At 37.7% G+C, this 19817-nt stretch overlaps 2 protein-coding genes across 2 annotated transcripts in view; one reads left to right on the forward strand and one right to left on the reverse strand.

Annotated features, from left to right (window-relative positions):
• Positions 1–1290: 1290 nt before the first annotated feature.
• Positions 1291–11664, reverse strand: acbd4 (acyl-CoA binding domain containing 4). Its single transcript, XM_062442420.1, has 11 exons — positions 11498–11664; positions 10383–10516; positions 9499–9619; positions 7906–7990; positions 7591–7711; positions 7312–7479; positions 5938–6035; positions 5650–5854; positions 5356–5564; positions 4209–4268; positions 1291–2455 (listed from the first exon to the last, which is right to left on the reverse strand). The coding sequence occupies exons 2-11, from the start codon at positions 10471–10473 to the stop codon at positions 2327–2329; spliced, it is 1287 nt and encodes a 428-aa protein (XP_062298404.1). The 5' UTR covers positions 10474–10516; positions 11498–11664; the 3' UTR covers positions 1291–2326.
• Positions 11665–15222: 3558 nt separating this feature from the next.
• Positions 15223–19817, forward strand: part of plcd3b (phospholipase C, delta 3b) — a 29779-nt gene continuing 25184 nt past the window's right edge. Inside the window, exon 1 of the mRNA XM_062442549.1 lies at positions 15223–15404. Coding sequence (XP_062298533.1) covers positions 15320–15404 — 85 coding nt within the window. The 5' untranslated portion in view covers positions 15223–15319. The remainder of the gene's footprint in view (positions 15405–19817) is intronic.

Genomic DNA, 19817 nt, shown 5'->3' on the forward strand with positions numbered 1-19817 from the left:
AGATGGTGATTGGTTAACAGTGGAAACACTAATGTGTCCTGATGCATCTATTTTTCTTTATTGAACAGAATACACAAACAACCAGTCATTCTAGTTCATTAAGAAAAAAACAATTTATTTAAAGGAAACATAACACTTCAATAAAATAGTATTTTATAGTCAAATTAATATTTTATATCAATCAAGAATAATTTCAATAATGGTGTTATCTTTAATGTTCTGGATTTGTGGATGTGAAAGTTACCTAATAAGATAAATAGATTTATAATGTAACAAATATTAGTCTTTTTTTATATATATATACAATTCTTTGTTAAACAGAATATACAAACAATCAGACATTCCAGTTCATAAATAAAAGATTTTTAAAAAGTTTAAATAAACTACAATCATTTCAATCGAAAGAAAGAAAAAAAAAACTAACTAACTAAATAAAAAAAGGTATGTGATACACACTGAATAGATTTTGATAATAGATGAACTTCTTATTTTTTATTCAGTGTAGAGATCAAAGTAATATTTTATTTCAATTAAAAATAATATATGGGTCAATGACGTGATTCTTTTTTTGTGTCCATGTGGTTTAGTCACATTTAAAAGGGTTAAAATGTGAAAATAAATGCATGAATAACTTGCACACATTCCTTTCTTGTGGACCGAGTATAACATTTCTGCTTTTAATCCATTTTGAGAGAATATATTAAAGGATTATGGCAAAAATGTCCCAGTGGTGTAACCATAAAAACTTGAACCAAAAAACGTACACTTGCTTAAAACCCCTCAAATTGTCAATAAAACAACTAGTTTGGCATGATCTTACATTATAACTTTTATATTAAATAAAGGTAATGGAATACAGTTGTTCTAAATATTAAATATAATTTGGGGAATCATGTCAAGTCACATGAACCACATGAAGTGTCTCAAAGTGTAACCACCATTTAAAATAGTGAAGAAGACCATATAACAGGAAGTGGTTTTACAGAGAAGGACCACTGATGATGACAAGTTTAACAAGCTCGTAATAACTCATAAACTGATGTTTGTTGGACTTGGTCAGGTTTGCTCGTTTTTCATGTCCAATGGTGTAACCCTAGAAAAACATGAATTCATTAAAATGAATATTTACTTTAAGAATTACATTTCAAATATTGAGGCCATGTGATTACACAGGTGTCAAATTTGATTTTAAAATGAAATGTCAAAATCAATTAACTTCTTGCATCATTTGAGTCCTATTAAAAGCCTTTCTGTTAAAGGACCAGTGGCTTATGATGCTAATTAAAGATGGATCATAACAAAATCTATATATTTTAGAATATTACTAAACATATTTCTCAAAAATCTGTGTATATTGAGTTTGAATTCATTTAAATTGATTATATATGATAACATATGTTTGAACTTATTTTGTTTATATTCAGTAGTAGTTGGTATATTATAGTCTACCACAGTTGCTGCAGCAGTCACAGCACACAGCAGGAAGAATATTCATAACACACACCTACATGTGTGACAGTGTTAACAGCAGAACACACACACAATTGTTAAATTCCTCTTTAACCTCCACACACACACACACACGACACAGTACGATCTTCTATGCAATATACATTTTTAATCAGAGCTGTGTCAGTGGAACACATGACTCATCATTATAGGGCAGTTTGACAACAGTTCTTCATCATTCGGTGACAATGGCTTCAGTTACACTCATCAGTTCAGTACCATCAGATTACAATCAGCAGCAGCAACAATCTGATGACTGGAGAGATAACTGTGATCAGAACAGATGTCATGATGTGGACACAGAAGCAGAGATGATGTCACCTCCAGCTGATTCACAGCTGCTCCTCAGATCTGCTGACATTTACAGTTAAGTGTCATTTTGTAGTTAACGGACGTTAAAGAGGGACTGTGACATGATTACCGTTAAATAAGCATCCAACATTTTCAGTGGGACCATCTGTAGTTTCACTCCTGCACACACAGAAGCTTCTTCTGATGCTTCTGATTCTGTATATTACAAAACATGGAGCTTATTGTACCAAAACCCACTAGAAAAGGAATAAAAGGTGAATGTACATTATAATCCATCAGCAGTACAAGCACACATCCAGGTGTTTTTCATGCCAGCTGATGAATCAACTTGAATAATTTAAATGACAGTTTGCTGCAGTGAGTGATTTGTGAGGATTTGAGAAACACGTTTCTGTCCCATACAGACATCAAGTCCACAAACGTCCCTCCTGCCTTCTGTCCAGTGCACACACAGTGAGGGAGGATGTGGATCCTTCACTCCTGTACAGATTGGTGGATTCCTGCTTCATGAAGATATGCGACTTCTCTTCTGGGCTTTCCTCAGCAGGTAGACCAGACCCTGAGCGACAAACGGCCACACCAGGAAGAGGACCACCGTCTGACCGGACACGTCGAACGGCCAACACTTGTCCTCCTGAGGGGACAAATGACATCATCGTTTATCATAAAAAAACATGGCTGACAGCTGCCTCCTAACTGCTGTAGTGTGTAGTTGTGTCTTTGAGTGTTTTTAGTGTTAAAGTTGCTAAATGACTACACACACTGACTTTAACTACACATTTATTTCCACAGAGATTTAAAGCAGCTCACTGTTTCCCCCCCTCAATGAACGATGGAACATATTTGTTGCAGACTTAAATAAAAAGTAACCATTAAAAACAAACTATGATTAAATGACTACTGATTACAAATAGACACGTGGAGTAGTTACACAGAAAACACACTGAACAGCAGGCTGCCATGCTATCTCTATGGAAACCTGCAGCAGCATCACTTCACAGGCATCTGAATCAATTAGTTGCCACCTATAAAACTAATAACCAACTATTTTTTTTTAAATCAATGAATTGTTTGAAGTCATTCTTTAAGAAAAAATCCAAATTCGCAAATTTGCAGCTCTTCAAATGTGAATATTTCCTGGTTTGAGTAGTGGACTGCTGCACAGTACTAAACTACATCTAATGATGTATTTGTGGGCTGTGGGAAACAGTGATCAACATTCTAAATCTAAATGTATGTACAGTCCCACTGAGAATTAGATCAGCATCAAACAGCTGGGACAAAGCACTAAAACACACAGGCAGCACCATCATTTTATAAAAAGTGAAATTACAGCACTTTATTGAGTGCTGTAGATGGAGTGATATGAGGAATGAGTGCAGGATTCATGTGGGCAGACAATAATCTCCACAGGTGGAGAGCAGAGGTAGCTGATGTGATCGAGCAACTGAGTAAGAACCAGAGTGATTGTGCTGCTCGGTTTAAAGTGAGTCCAGGTGTTGTCCAGGTGTTGGTAGTGAGGTGGCAGATCTTAACTCCTTCCGAGCCAGGTAATAGTCATTTGATTATTGGGATCATGTACAGTGTTAAACATAAATGTTAGTTAGATTGTAGCTTATTTCCATCCATCCCCTCAGTAGGTCAATATTTCCCACAATTCACCAGTCCATTCCAACTGCATATTATAAGTAATGTCCAAACAGATGGTCACCACTTGATATTATATCTCTGATCTTCTCTATCTCTGCTTTTCTGCATATCTGACACATAAATATGAAATATCATATCTCAGCTCCTTAATATGACTTCTTACTGTCATCTGATCCTCACTGGAATACTGTGTGGTTGATCTTATCTGTTCAACAAACATATGAGCTCCACTCTATTATATTTATGGGAGCCCCTGCATGTCTTCACTCATGCTTGTGTCAGTGATGAATCTTCACACGCTTGTTGTCTTAAAGGATAAGTTCACAGTATTTCGACTATATCGTAAACCAGCAGTCAGGTGTTCATATGAACAGTAAAGAGGTTTTTACATAGAAAGAGGACTGTGTCTCCTTCTGTGAGATTACCACTGATCGTAACTTAGAATGGTTACAAGATAATAAAAGATGATGTAATTAAAACTAAATAAAAGTGTCAAAATGTAAACTGCTCATTAAGTCCATATTTCATTGTTATACATAATGTGACAATATGATATTAACTTTAGGCTTTCAACTGACTGCACATGACAGTTTTCATCAGCAAACTATTAAAAGCTAGAAACTATTGAAAGTAGTGAGTGAAAAAAACAACTTCCACACTCAGCTCAGTGTGTTTAGGAACAGCATGACTCACACTACTTGTATGTGTTAGATGTAAGCTGAGATGTTGAGTCTTACCTGCTGTTGTGACGCTGTGGCTGCACACTGCAGACATGGTCTCCACTCTGAACCCTGAGCCTGTCTCACACACACACACACACACACACACACACACACACACACACAGAACAGCAGTGAGTCGACGTACTTTACAGCAACAAGAAAAAAACACTTAGCTGCTTTTCATCATGTTGCTTTTCTGACATTTCCAGTCTCCCTCTCCATCTCTGATACAACTTTAATTCAAACACAGGTTACACAACTGTTAAAAAAGTTTCATTTTTTGTCAAACATCATTTCACTGAGCACTAAATGACCTTTGATGTTCCAGCAGGAGGATGACGAGTTTTTAAGTTTTCTTATTTGAAAATCCAAAAATCTTGAGTCTTAAAAATGACTATGAAGCAAAAAACTGACCATGATGTGTCTGTGTTACACAAATCCATCAATAACAGAATATTGGAATATTTGTAGAGAAGTCAAAGGAATCTGAAGTGTTATTTTTGTTCATCAGATCTCAGAAACTCAGCAGGTTTAATCCCCCCTTGCCAATAAATAAACTGGCATATTGAGCTTTTTCATCCAAGGCAATATGAGAAAAATTATATTTTACTATATGCTACAATAAAAAGTTACAAAATCCATTTAATAGGAAAAGAAACTCCAACTTGTCTGCACTTGTCTGTGAGCAGTCATGAACGTCAGCGGACTCAATATAAAGCTTTAAAGCAGGAGTGGTGGTGAGTGGCGTGGGCGGTTCTGCTGACCAATCAGACGCAAGATAAGTCTGGCGCTTACTTCACACACCGTCTCAGGCAACCCAAGACATGAATAGATTAAAAAGTACTAAAATATTCTCATTTTAATTTTTAAATGTTTCTATTTTCTAGCAGTCCGCAACATTTAAACAAATATTTAACAAATCTTAATTATAGGCCTACAATGCTTTTATTTTATTATTATACATATGGAAAGCACTTTGTAACACTGTTTTGAAAAGTGCTATATAAATAAAGTTATCAGCTGCTTGATATCAAGCTAATAATTAGAATCAGGTGTGTTACAGTGAGGAGATACCTGAAACATGCAGGGCAGTAGCTCTGCAGGAGCAGGGTTGGAGACATTAAATATCTTATATTTTTATCATGTTCATATGAGTTCTTACATGTGTGGCAGCGAGTCTCTCCACCACCTCCAGTCTGTCCATCACACTCCTCATGTCCTCTCTCAGCCTCCTCAGAGCCAGAATGATCTGCTGCTGGAGCTGAGCGTCATGCAGCCTCTCTGTCCCTCCCTCTGATCCGTCCCCTCCTCCGCGTCCGGCCCCACCGCCGCCAGGAGCCCCCCGCCTCGGGCTGCCCTGAGGAACGCCACCTGTAAAACAACACAGGGTATTATAATCCTGATGTATCAACACAGTCTAACAGCAGTGTGAAAAGAGAGTAAAAGAACAGCTTACGATCTCTCCAGTTGTGGTTGGAACCTTCCCGCCCGCTGTCTCGACTCCTCCTGTTAGGACCCTTCCCGTCCTCCGCCCCTTCTCCGCCCTGACCCGCTCCTACCTGTCTGACCTCCAGTCGGGCTTCCAGCTGCTGGCTCTGAGCTGGAGAGGACTCTGGGGACACGTGGCCGTTCTGGAAGCCGTTAGACTTGACGAGTGGAATCTGTGAACGGATATCAGATGAATGAGATGCTCTCATTTATTTCACTCCTGCGTTTAGAGGATGTGTGTGAGTTAACGTCGTACCTTGACGCTGCCCAGCTCTTCCACTGAATCCACAGAGTCACAGAAGATCTCACTCTCTGAGTCGCTGGTCAACACCAAACCTTCACACACACCAGAGTCTGCAGGAGCACAGCAAGCATTTTATACATGTGAGAAATTACATTCAAAAAATCATCATGTAGATAGTTACTCTTAAATGTTTTTATATACTTAATCATGGAAATGAGTTCTGGGTGTGTTTAGTTAACACAACCCCAGCAACATGTTGACAGGAGTACATTTCACTCAGTGGTGAACAGTGTTTCCTCTTTATTCATGTGCTGCTGCAGAACTTCACACTATCATTAACCCTTACATACCGTTCAGAGCCATCAGTCTTCACTGACACATGTCAATAGATACGGATCAAATCTGACTCAGAACAGTTTCAATGGACAAACATTAGTAGCATCTATACAAAAGTATAACATTTTAAAATATTTCCATTTTTGTGCATTTTGGGCCACTTTAGGAAACAGTAATCACATAATCAAATTTGACCTGAACAGTATGTAAGGGTTAAAATGAATGTGTACACTGTGTGAGCATTATAACACTGTATGTTATCATGGAATCATTTTGAGTGATTGACTACTCCATCAAATGCCAGAATCCTCTCTCTCCTCAATCTTCAAAGTACATCCACATGAAAGGTGCTGATATAAGATGCTAGTGTGTGTGTGTGTGTGTGTGTGTGTGTGTGTGTGTGTGTGTGTGTGTAGCAAGTCTGAGAACGGCAGAAAGTGACATGAATATGAGTGTGGGTCTCTCTATTAACTATACAGTGCTCTGCATTTCCCCTCCACCATTTTATTCGAGTGTCTGAATGCTTCCACTATATGGAAGCATCAAATATTTCACCATGGAATGAAAAAAGTCCATGACATATACACTACCTTCTGCTAACAATCCCACAATGCAGTACTCCACATTTTAAAGACATGGAAACTGCTGTGACATGACTCTACAGCTGATGGTGATGACACTAAATGATGATGATGATTAGTTAGGTGTCAGAAACCTTGATTTGCTGCTCACTACTGACTGAACTATTTAGTGTTTATTATACAGGGAGTAATGGATGAGTGAGTGATGCTGAGGTTTGAAGCTGGTTCAGGTTCTACAGTTTATTCCGTACTCTGCCACCATGGGGTTCCTCCACCAAAAAAAAAAAAAATCTGAATCTTCTTTCCAGCTATAATGCAGGATCTCTGTACTGTAGAATATCTGAAACAAGCCACTAGCATGTGAAGTATGTGATAAACACACTCAATAAAACGGTGGAAAAGTTACTGATATGGACTGTTTGTGTCTGATGCCTCCAGCTGTGTAGTCAGAGACACATTCATCACCTACCATTAGTGATGGTGTTGGCAGTGAGGTCTACAACCTCAGTGAGGATATAGTCCTCCTCTGGATCTGCACCTTCTGTAGGAGAAGACTCTTCTGGAGGCTCCTCCTGCTCCTCATCCTCAGCCTTCATCTCTGCTGGTCCGTCGGCCCGCTCATCATTGCCTTTAACAACTACAGTCACACACAAAGTATTAATAAACAAGAGTATTTTTTTGTATGTACCACTATTTTTAAAGCTGCATTAATTGTTGTAACAGTGCTTGCCTAGAGAGCTCCACTGACCTTCTTTGAGTGTGAGCAGAGACTCTGGAGGCCGCGGCATGTCATCAATCACCAGGTAGAGAGGCTCGAAGTGGTGAAACATAGAAGCCGTCTTCTCATTCATGGGCGTGGACTCGATGACCTGCAGCGTCAGTGGAAAACTGCTGATTATAACACAAGTCTTCATGATTAATGTTTATGTGCTGCTTCTTATTTCTGTTCACTGATCTGAGCTGGGAGCTGAGAGATGATAAGAATCTGTCAGAATCAGTCTGCAGGGGAGATATTACATGATGCTGGATTTAAAATACGTGAACTTAAGAATGTGTCGTGTACCTCCTGTGCTACTTTCTTCATCTCGTCCACGTATGCTGCCATGGCGCTCTCTCTGCTCATCTCCCCCAGCCGACTCCAGGCGTCCCTAAAACACACACACACACACACACAGAGTTACAACCTGTCACAACATCGATCACCACACCACATCTCATTAACTGTGTGCTCTACTGCTGTGCTGCTGCTTTGATTTAACACTCACTAGACTGATGGAAAGAAGCTTGATGAATACAGAATGTAGTATTTTAGGATTTAATGTATTGGCTCTTTTTAATTTATGTTGCCCTGATGTCATGAGTTCATTCATTATTCAACAGTGACTGGAGAGCTTGAACAGCACAACACTATATGATATGGTAATAAGGGTGATGAAATATGTTGATTGTCAAATATATTATTTATCATTTCTTCATTAAAATTAAAAAAAGACATTTTCAAATGGGATGTGACAAATACATATTTTATTTTTTTAGTTTATTTGTCAATGAAATGTTTTTTTTTTTTTTTTTAAATAGTATAGTATAATAATATAGTAATAGTATAGTATTTAAAAAAGATAATTAAAAAGCAGAGAACATTTTGAAAAAAAGGTTAAAAAATAATAATAACGTAAAAAATAAGTAATAATGTGCATGTCAGCCAATGGGGTATCTACCAATATAAGTTGGGTTGGAGTCATGTGACTTCGGGCCAATCCCAGACAGGCAGGGAGGTAAGGGGAGTATCAAATAAATGACATGGGTGATACTATAGTTGGTCCATAAAGCAGTAAAGTGTAATTGAAGGGGTGATGCTTGAGTTACATGTTCTATACTACAAGTGTTGCTGGAGCATATTCAGAGTTCTTGTCAAGCAAACGGACTTAAAACACAAAGATATGCAGAGAAAAGCAGACAAATTTTCACATTTGATAAACTGGATCAGAGCAGATTTAGCATTCCTCCATTTAGAAAAAAAATGTTCTCTGTCAAGCAATAAACTGATTAAGAAACTCAGTATTCTTCTACTATACTTCAGTATAGTACAGTATAGTTAAGACTGAGGAAGTCATAACATGTGTTCTCTACCTGAGGCCAAACGCAGGATCCACATCATTAAATGTGAATCCCTCTTAATCTGTTAGAAGTGACAGGACAGGTTAGTAACTGTCCAGACAGCCATATTAACCTCACTGTTACACCAGCTGTCCTGTTAAGATTTCCTTAATCAACACACTGATCCTGTCTGCACTCACTGACTGTGCAACTCACTGTCTCACTGTGAGTCTGTGTAGCTGTGCTCCAGCCTGCCACATAAAACTCTTGTTAGTGTTTCTTATCAGGAACTAAACGTTCTCTGAGTCCAAACATTAAGATCAAGATTAAGTTCACACACTGTTTAGATTCCCTGAATTATTTGGTGTCTTATCAGCTCCATGTCCACAAATCAACTAACCTGTGCAGAGAGAGCATGGCAACAAACCCCCTGCAAATATCTAGCAATTTTGTGGACAGAATAACTGAACAGTCTTCTGTCTGTTCAAACAAAAAGATCAGTTATCAGAGCAACTGAATGGGTGGTGACACACACACACACACACACACACACACAGACCATTTGTAGCGGCCCACTGGGTCCCAGAAGCCAGGTCGAGGCACGGTGCAGGGTCCACACTCCGCCTGCTTATACAAGCTGTAGAAACGCAGCATCACCTCATAGGACGGCTGGTAGGAGCCTGCAAGATTAAACAGATTCATCAAGTTTCACTGTCAAGTTTCTCCAGTTACCCTGACAGAGTGACACTAAGACAGCCAGAAAATAAGAAACTGACAGGATCACATCTCAGTTGCTAAGGTGACACAGATATGAGCGTCTAGAGTTGGTTTTAGTTCAGGGGAAACTTAAAACGGTATGTGGAAGAATGAGGATTCATTAAATCAATCCAAATTAATCAATTAAATTGTTTTATGTTTGGAGAAGATGTATTGAAGACACATTCTCAACTTCACAGACAGTTGCTGTCTTAATAAAACACACTCGTCACTAAGAAAGCAACTATACACCAAACTCCATTTAAAAAACTAGCAATTTAATGCAACCTTTTAATAGCGAGAACACATATTGGAAAAAATGTTCAACAGGTCACAGCTACGTATTTTGACAGATGTGACAAAGTCGGATGCTGTATGATGCAAAAGATTACACATTTTAAAAGCCTTTACATTATTCTGGCTGATACTTAGTAATATGAAATCAACTGTTTTTTTTACATGAAGTTTGGTTAAACTCTCTGTTCGAGACAGCTCAGCAGGAAACACAGCTGCACAAACAGGTCAGCTGCCCTGAGGCTTCTGTTCTGGAGACAAGACTGTTTGATAAAGTCAGGCTCACTGTTTAACTGTAGAATAACAGACACTGTATCATGACATTTATCTACAGTCTTGACCAGTAACACTTTTCTGAGATAATGTGTTGGCGTGTTAAAAAAGCCTACGTACCACTTTTGGGGAGATTATGAATGACATCCACGGCAGCCCTGAACCGTGTCTGGTGATCGACAGCAGGCTCTGCCATCGCTGGGACTGGCATGACACTTCAAACTTGTTCGATGCAGCAGGAAGGATGAGTGGAGCTGAGAGCACACACACACACACACACACACACATAGGCTATAGGAGTATTCAAATTTAAAGCAATGGGCAATGATTCTATCCTACTCATATCTTCATTGGGTCAGACTAAAATCACACCCTTAATTATACATCATGCACACCAATAAGCTGACAAGCTCTATGATGACAGGTGTGGCTAACCATCCAACACACACAGAGGGTGATTAACATCTCTGAGTAATGTCTCCTGGCTCCTTCCTGGCCCTCATCTTCCTCCTCTCAAACACACTTTCCAGGTTCCATGAGTGGATTTCTATATGTTTCTTGGCATATGTGTATGTGTATATATTTAAAGGGACAACATACTTAAAAAAAAAAAAAAAAAAAGTTAATATTTCTATAAGGGCTATTTATAGTTGTAATATGTACATTTACTCTTCTTTATATTAGTTATGTGCTCATTATGTATATGGTTTGGTACGTTGTGTATACATAACATACCAAACCATATACATACACTATATGCACATACACTGAATATGTGTTTGTTTGTGTGTTTGTGTGTGTGTGTGTGTGTGTGTGTGTGTGTGTGTGTGTTTCCCTTAAAAACATTCACTGGTGATAAATCAGCTGTGTCACAGTGATACAATGTGTGCTTTTTTCATGTGTAGCTTTACAGAGACTCATTTCACATTAACAATGAAGGATATTTCTTCTATTTAATATAACAAAAGTCTGATGAAATGAATGTAAACACAATAAAACTAGCTCTTTAACAGCTACTGTGAGGTATCAGTCTAGTTTGTGTAAGTAACTTAGAGCAGCCTGTGTGGCGTAACAACCGCCTTCATATGCAAACACTGGACATATGCTGAATAGAAGCACCGTCAGTGGCGCCAACAAAAGCAGTAAACTAGTCGATATGATACTACACTGCGCCTTTAATCAACGTTAAACAGCGTTTTAACTTGGAGCTAGCAGCGGTTAGCTTGTTGACTCACCTCAGTGTGTGCTGCTGCCGGACATGTCTGTGTCAAACTGACCACAACAAGCAGACAGTGGTCGCAGAGCAGGCTGGGAGTTGTAGTTTTTGCTATTTAAAGCTTTATTTAACTGGAAACTTTGATAGAGAACTGCTCATGGACCTACTGATGATGAGACTGACCTATCTGTGGCCTGAGAGCATTTCCGTGTCAGGTCACATGACAAGTTTATCGTACACGCCCACTGGGATATTTAAAGCGACAGCATTAAAAAAAATATATATATATATATATAATGTAAATATTTCTATAAGGGCTATTTATAGTTGTAATATTTACATATTTACATTTACCCTTCTTATATTAGTTATATGTGCTCATTATGTATACTGTTGGGTACGTTGTGTATACATAATTTAAAATAATTGAATGCATATATGCATGTGAACATACACGCTACTTGTGTTTTTTAACCTATCTGATGCAGAAAGCAAAAAACATGACACAATTAAATGACCAAATATGGGTATGCACATTCAAGAAGGTTTTGGCAGATAAGGCTGTTTTCTATAAATCAAAGTATTTCTAAACCTAAAAAATCCTAAAAATCTAAAAATGTCCCAGATTACAAAATCTACAAATTCTGAAATAATTTGACACTAACCCATTCTTTTCCCCTTTTTGAGTACAATATCTAAAAAATGTCTTCTGATTTAACAGGGAAACACCTCAGTGATTTCATAAGTATATTAGGTGTTGATATAATGTATTGGATTCATATATAAATATGTATTCATATATATATAAAGTGTTACACATATTAAGAATGTACAGTGCAGTATTGTATGGCTTGGTACATTATGTCTATAGACACAATACACCAAACCATATACATTATATACACGTTTTATATACATATAAACTGCTTTTTGTTAATAAATACAAAAAGGATTTCTATAACAGTTCAAAGGCAATTTATTTGACTTGATTAATTTACTATTTTTAATGTATATTTATACATTATACATTACATTAGATTTATTCATTTATTTAAACAATGTATTCATTTTTTCTGTTTATTGAGCATTTTAAGCGCCAAAATTTCCTTCCTGATGAATAAAGTTCTATCAAAGTCGAACATCTTTATTTAAATGTGTCATCTGGACTCAGTCTTGCCATTTTTATCGAATGGTCGTATTATTATTTTGTATACAGTACAAGTCAAAAGTTTGGACACACCTTCCAATTCCCTTAAATGAGAGAATGTGTTGAAAGTTTTGACTGGTGCTACATCTATTATAAGTATAATTATGATTCCATCTCCTCTTAAAACAAGTTGAAATCAACAAACAATGAACACTACACGTTACACATAAAACATGGCCCACAAATAACAAACAAAACGGAACATATTCGATTAAAAGCGGTGTGATATACAGTAGCTGCCAGTCAGAGGCAGTCTTTCCTTACAATTAAGTGATCAGTGTAAATCAGGTCTTAACCCAAACTATATTTAACTTCTATTCTAATGAATGACTCTAAATCTCAGATGTTCTTATTCCCGCCAGCACAATCTAGGAAACAGTTCAGAGGGCAGCACAGAATAAAATCAGCTAGAGCCATAATTGCATTAAAGACGCACTGCAGCAATGTTTTACTGCTGATTTGTGCATAGATCATTGTGCAGCACCATTGCCCTAATTACTGCAGACAATATTAGAGGATAAACTATTTTCAGATATTTTTCTTCACTTTCATCACTTAACCTGTTGTGTGGTTAAAATTAGAGATCAGCAGACCAAAAAGAGAAAGGCTATTTCTCTTTAGACGCATGAGCGTGTCTCCTCCAGCTATAATCCGTTTAAATTTCGTCTGTCAAACTGCAGCAGATTAGATAGCTACGTCACAGCACCCGGACATAGACTGGCTTTGCCTTCAAAATAAAAGACAGGGTTGGCGTTTAGGTTTTAACAGTATAATACAGAGCAAAGAAAGAAAGAAAGAAAGAAAGAAAGAAATAAAGAAAGAAAGAAAGAAAGAAAGAAAGAAAGAAAGAAAGAAAGAAAGAAAGAAAGAAAGAAAGAAAGAAAGAAAGAAAGAAAGAAAGAAAAAGAAAAAACTCAAATATTTAAGTTGTCATATCATTGAACCATTCAGAGAATTTGCAGGCCTTTTTTTTGTGAAAATGAATATGTATACAATTATTTTCTTAGTTATCAATTAAAATAAATAATACTGCATGCATGACAACAGGGGTCTTTCATATGGGTTATGGGGGTCCATTCATTTTCACAAACAATAAGAGAGAGGCCGATAGGAAACATGCAGAGAGAAACGGGTACGACATAATGTAATAAAGGTCCATGCCAGCCTTGAACCAGGGACGTTGCTGGTACATGGCATGCACTGTAGCCACTCAGCCATTAATAAGATATTATAAATGAGAGTGAAAGTTAATTCCTATCCTTTCAGTGGGGCCACTGAGACCATGAGATGTGCTTGAAAGCTAAAGTTAAAGGTGGTGGAGTTAAAAAACTTTCATCAAAATATGTTTAATGCTTGATTGTCTTACCTCATTTGTAAGTTGTTCTGAATAAAAAATGTCTGCCTAATGACAAAATGTAAATTATATAATGACATTTATAACCCTAAATCAATTATTAATAGTATTCTTATCCTTCTTCTTCTATATATTTTTTTGCTGCACACTTCATTACTTTCAATAGAGTCACCAAATCCTGGTTAATTCATCAACAAAAATCTACTCGTGTCTAGTTTAATGTGTATCTGATGGTACTGCGTGTACCATGTTTGATCTAGCTATTCTTCATTTTTATTCTGTGCTATATTGTATTAATTTTGCTGATGTACTTGCATTACTTCCTTTTTTTCTTCTTATGTATTTATTTATTTATTTTACTTTCACAAAAGCCCTTCTATGGTCAGGTGTTGCAAATTAGCATTCACTATAAACACTGTGATAATTGCATGAGACAGCTGTTTTAGCCTGTCTATGTATATTGTATCTGTCCCTATTAAATAAACCATAATAAGATAACCATAACCATAATAAGATATTCCTTTATTAGTCCCACAATGGTGGAAAATACAGCAGCAGGTGGATATAAAAATAGAGGAGCAGCAATAAGAAAAGAATCAAGAACAATAAATAATAAGTACAAAAAACAATAAGAAAAAAAAAAAAACCAACTAATCATGACATTATTTACATTATAGTTAGTATAATTATTAATATTGGTATTGAGTGGTAATCTACCAGAGATGGTATTCTTATTGCACAAATTAAAGTGAAATAAATGTATATTATATGTATATTGTACACGATTGAAATTAGTAGTATAATGTTTAATTTCTAGTAAACATGAAATACTAATATTGTAGAGTATTGGACATTAAATAATAAATAAATACATTTTGAATGTATGAATTATTGTTATATGAAATTAAGTCTTTTCTGGGGGGAAAATAAAAACAAAAACACACAGCAGGAGTTAAGTTCTCAGCTTTGTTTCGGTTTAAATCAAACATCCAAGCGATTCTCATTCAATAGTTTATTTTGAAAGTCACACCCGGAAATGTGTTCCTATTGTGGTTTGTGACTGCGTGCAACTCTGTGTTTATAAATCCAATCTCTGTGACGTCATCAGACTGAAGGTTTGGCCTCCTCTAGAATAAAAACATGAAGTGCTGTGTGTGTGGACAGAGACAGTAGACCGCTGAGCTGCTGTCTGAAGACACGGAGCAGAGAGGAGAGGCAGGGAAGCCAGAGTAGGAGAGGCACAGCTCGGTCATACACACACAGCGGAGCTTCCTCACATCATGCTGGGCAACAAGAAGAAAGCAGCCCCGGTAAACGGCGCCGGGACGTCCGAATCTAAGGCCATCGATCCTCTGAGGAATCTGGGTGAGTTTTCGTGTCACAGATCTTGAATGTAATCACTGATCAAAAGCTGCTCAGGCTGACATAATGATGCTGAGAGACAGCTGTGAATACACGTGATGAGTTATGACTCTGAGATTGGAGGAAATAGTTCAAATCCGCATGAAAAGGCAATTTAAAGAAATAAGAAAAGAGGGGGATAGATTCAGTAAACACAAATGGATTACACTTTCTTTAAAGGATAGCTTGCTGTGTGTCTCTATAGCTCATACTATGTTCTGCAGGTTCTGCAGGTCGGTAAAATAATTTAAACACATTTATCTGCCATCATAATGGAGTATATAATGTGTCTTTAATACACATTAAAAACAAATCTAGCTAAACTCAGGTTACACATTTTAGAGATAGGTGTGTTAAGTGTATGTGGTATAAATGTGTAGTTCACATAATACATTAAATGTCAAAGTGATGTAAAGTTGAATTATTATTTAGTCTGTATAATGTCAGAAAGTAATGAAAAGAGCCTGTGACTTCTTTAGATGTCACCTCTGACCCACATCCACAAAGAAAAGTGCTATTTAAATGATTTCTCTGTCTCACACAGGTGATGTTGGAAAGAGAAAATATTTGATATTTTTCCTTGATTTAAATTACTTAAATAATTAAGACCGAAATAATAATAATAATAACCTATATTTCTATAGCACCTTTCCAAATGGAAGTTACAAGGTGCTTCACATAATACAATACTAAGGGAATAACATACACAAAAACACAACCCCCCCCCCCCCCCAATAATCAGGCATAAATAGATGAAACATTAAACAATGAATGCTTTTTAAAATGAGGCGCTGACTCAGCTGATCTGATACCGAGAGGGAGTTTGTGAATGAATGACTGATTGTTGCCGACTGTCCATCAGCTAATATGTAATTACTATCATATTGTTTACGACATCAATTATTATGACAGGCTACATTTAATTTTCAAATGAGTGGAACTTCATCATTTTCAAAGTATGGTGTTACTCTCTCAGAAGTTATGATCTGTGATAGAAACTTTTAAAATCACAGAATCTAAGAAGCGACACTCTCAATGTTATGCCATCATGACTGAAGAGTTTGTGTTGTGTCCGCTATGGTTCGTCTGCACGTCCTCAAGAGTTTGACTGAGATGAAAAAACGTACAGACTGATGAGAATCTGTGGCACATGGTCGAGCATCGCTGATGTGGCCCTTTGTTCCATTATGGCGCTCATGTTTGGCAGGTACAGTGGGATAATAAAAGTAGATGGTGTATCTTGGAAACCATCACTGGCATGCAGCACACTACAGCTTCTGCTGTTCAGGGGCGTCCTGTGTATTTGTTCAGACTGATTATAAACTCTGGTGTCCCACATGGGGGAAAAACAAACATTTACCAGCTGGTTAAGCATATTTTCTCCACATCCAGAGGAGGCATTTAGGCAATAAGTTTCCAGGTTCACCAGTAAGAACAAGGACATAGATAGTAGGACACTTTAATAACAGACATGCACTATTTAAACAGTCCTTCTCAGAACTGTCTTGAGTCATGAGGTTGGTCAGACAGGGTGTTAACACAGCCTGCAGCAGGGACCTTGTCATCACTGTGTTCTGCTACTTTACTTTTATATGTAACATAGACAGTTACAAGTAACAGTGAACAGCTGTGAGCCTTCGATGCAGCCATCATGAAACATGACACTAAGCCCCTGGACTTTCCGCAGTTGGCCGGTGATCCTGTAGAGTCAACACCAGTCCCACCAAGCAGCATCTCAGAACTTGTCCAAATGTCACAGAAAAGCCTTTTAATACCCAGATGCAGTTTCTAACATTGAGTTGAGAGCAGCAACATCTACACATATAGACTGTGATTACAGAGTAGGTACATAAACAGGGTTGCAACCGGATGTTGTTATCATGAATTAATCTGAATCTGAACAAATATATAGAGGATATGATTGTGCGTAATTGTTCAGGTAGCCTTTTTGGTCATAAGCCAAAGTAGAGAACAAACAAACATGACCTGAATTCTTCCTCTAGGGAAGATGAATGTGTGTACCAAATTTAATGGCAATCCATTTAACTTGTCATGTTGTGGTATCATTAAAGTCAACAGAAATGATCCTCTGAGAAGCATGAATGTGCCAATCAACCCACTGAGATATTTCATTGGATATGTGAAAATATGTACTGCTGATGATATAAGTGGGAGGCGGCTGTGGCTCAGGAGTAGAGCTCGGTATCATTTTTTTTAAAATGACGATGCCAGTACCAATCCAAGTTCCTTTCAAGTTATACTGATACCAATGGAGGACTTGATTCGATACCCATCATGTGAATAGAAGCTGTAAATGAAACCACAGACAGGTTGTAGCTGCTATGGCAGTGGGCCAATCACATCAGCTAATCATAGTGTTGATTAGCTGTGAGCAAGTCCATACAAATAGTCATGTTTTCTAGCTCTGGGTGCAGAAATGACTGATTGCAGGTATTGTTTGACAGGAGACGTTTCAAAACTACATGGTATCGATTTATTTTGGTTGATACCTTAAAGGTATAGGGGTACTCAGCCCTACTCAGGAGGTAGAGCGGATCGTCCACTAATCAGAAGATCGGCAGTTTGATTTGATGAATGGATGAGTGTGAATGGATGAATGTTGACATGTAGTTTAAAAGTGCTTTGAGTGGTTTGAAGACTAGAAAAGTGCTATAAGTGCAGTCCATTTACCATTTACAAGAGGAAAAGTATGTAGGATTCGTCCACTGGACACCATGAGTGTAAATATATTTGAGTCATTGTGCTAGCATGGCCAATTGCTACAAAAAGTTTTTGATGTACAGTGGTATAAGACCAAAAAAATGCAACAAATCCATTAGGCCAAGAAGCTAATTATAATTCAATAATAAACTAACCAATAATACAATATACAGTTATCTATTTAAAGTCAACGTTCACTCAGAATGAATTCTCTGTTCACTGATAGATTAATCAACTAATCATTTGACCAGTAGCATCACACCTGCCTTCCAGTCTGTCCGTAACATACAGTAAGTTGGTTATTACAGATTTAGTCTGGCTACAGCCCAAACCACTGAAGCTCAGCTCCTCCCTGCTGTTTCTGAATTTATTTTCATTCCGTAGAATGTCTCTATTATCCACCATTACTGTACTGTTCAGACATACCCATTTTCCATCAAAGCAGTTCCAGTGCTGGTTCTGGGCCAGTGCTTAATTTGGAACTAGTTTTCCTGTTTCGACAAAGTCAAAAAAAGAACCGGCTCCCGGCCAGAAAAAACGGTTCCAGAATGGCACCAGTTCTTTGCTGGACTAGAAGAACGAACTGCTTACGTTAGGGGGCGGGGGGCAGGGGGCAGGGTTATTGAGGCCAACCACAACAAACAAGACCGCATAGTGGTGAGTAGATAAGGAGTAAATTATCCCTTGAACATTTGACTGATTGTGAAATTCATACAGTTTTGCATTGTGAGTTAGCTGTGCTCTGCCAGCTAATGTTAGCTTACAACAAAGGCTAACGTAACCATCTCTATCCTGTCGAGCAGCACAACACGTTGTATCTGCCGTGTTTGGATGCCAATGAAGCCTCGTACAGCCAGGAGCAACAGCTGTACAAACGCGTAGTCTGCCATCGTTGTTGTTGCTTCTTCTTCTTTGTATTATTGTTGCTTCGAAGTTGGCGCGAGTCTTTATGGGAAAGCAGCGGCGTAACTGACGTATATGGTGACGTAATGACGTGGCTCCCTAAACACCTCGAGCCGTGGAAAAGCAAATTGGTTCTCAGCACCAGCACCAGCCCAGCACCAGCACTAGAACTGCTTTGGTGGAAACACAGGTGCGATCATTGACCACCTCACCAGTCCTCTCATTCATGCACCAGCCTAGTTCTGGGTGTTGTGTCTGTGACTGAAAGGACTTTTTTTTAAGTCTTGTAATCCTCTCTAGATATATTTAGGGCATGAAATGAATTCTTGAACTACTTATGACAGAAATTGCTTTGGAGAGATTCCACATTTCCAGAGGTATTAAGCCTAAACTGACCTGGATATTTAGCCATCAAATAACCTGAAGGAGTCCATCACAACACAATCCTACCAACAGGAAAGCTGGTCCTGAGTGATTTTACATTACACTTTCTGTACAAATTAGCTGTGTTTGAGGGTTGGACACAGCGAGGCTAGCTGTTTCCCTTTGCTTCCAGTTTTTAGGCTATGCTAATAGACTTCTGGCTGCAGCTCTAATGGATAAACATGAACTTGGTATCAATTTTCTTATCAAAGTCTTTGAAAGAAGGCAAACAAGTGTATTTCCCAAAATATCAAATGGAGATGTAGCAAGAAAGAACCGTATCATTTTTTAACATTTGTAGATCAACCATAACATATCTGTAAGATCTGA

This window comes from Scomber scombrus, chromosome 21 (genome assembly GCF_963691925.1).
Source record: "Scomber scombrus chromosome 21, fScoSco1.1, whole genome shotgun sequence".
Taxonomy (NCBI): domain Eukaryota; kingdom Metazoa; phylum Chordata; class Actinopteri; order Scombriformes; family Scombridae; genus Scomber; species Scomber scombrus.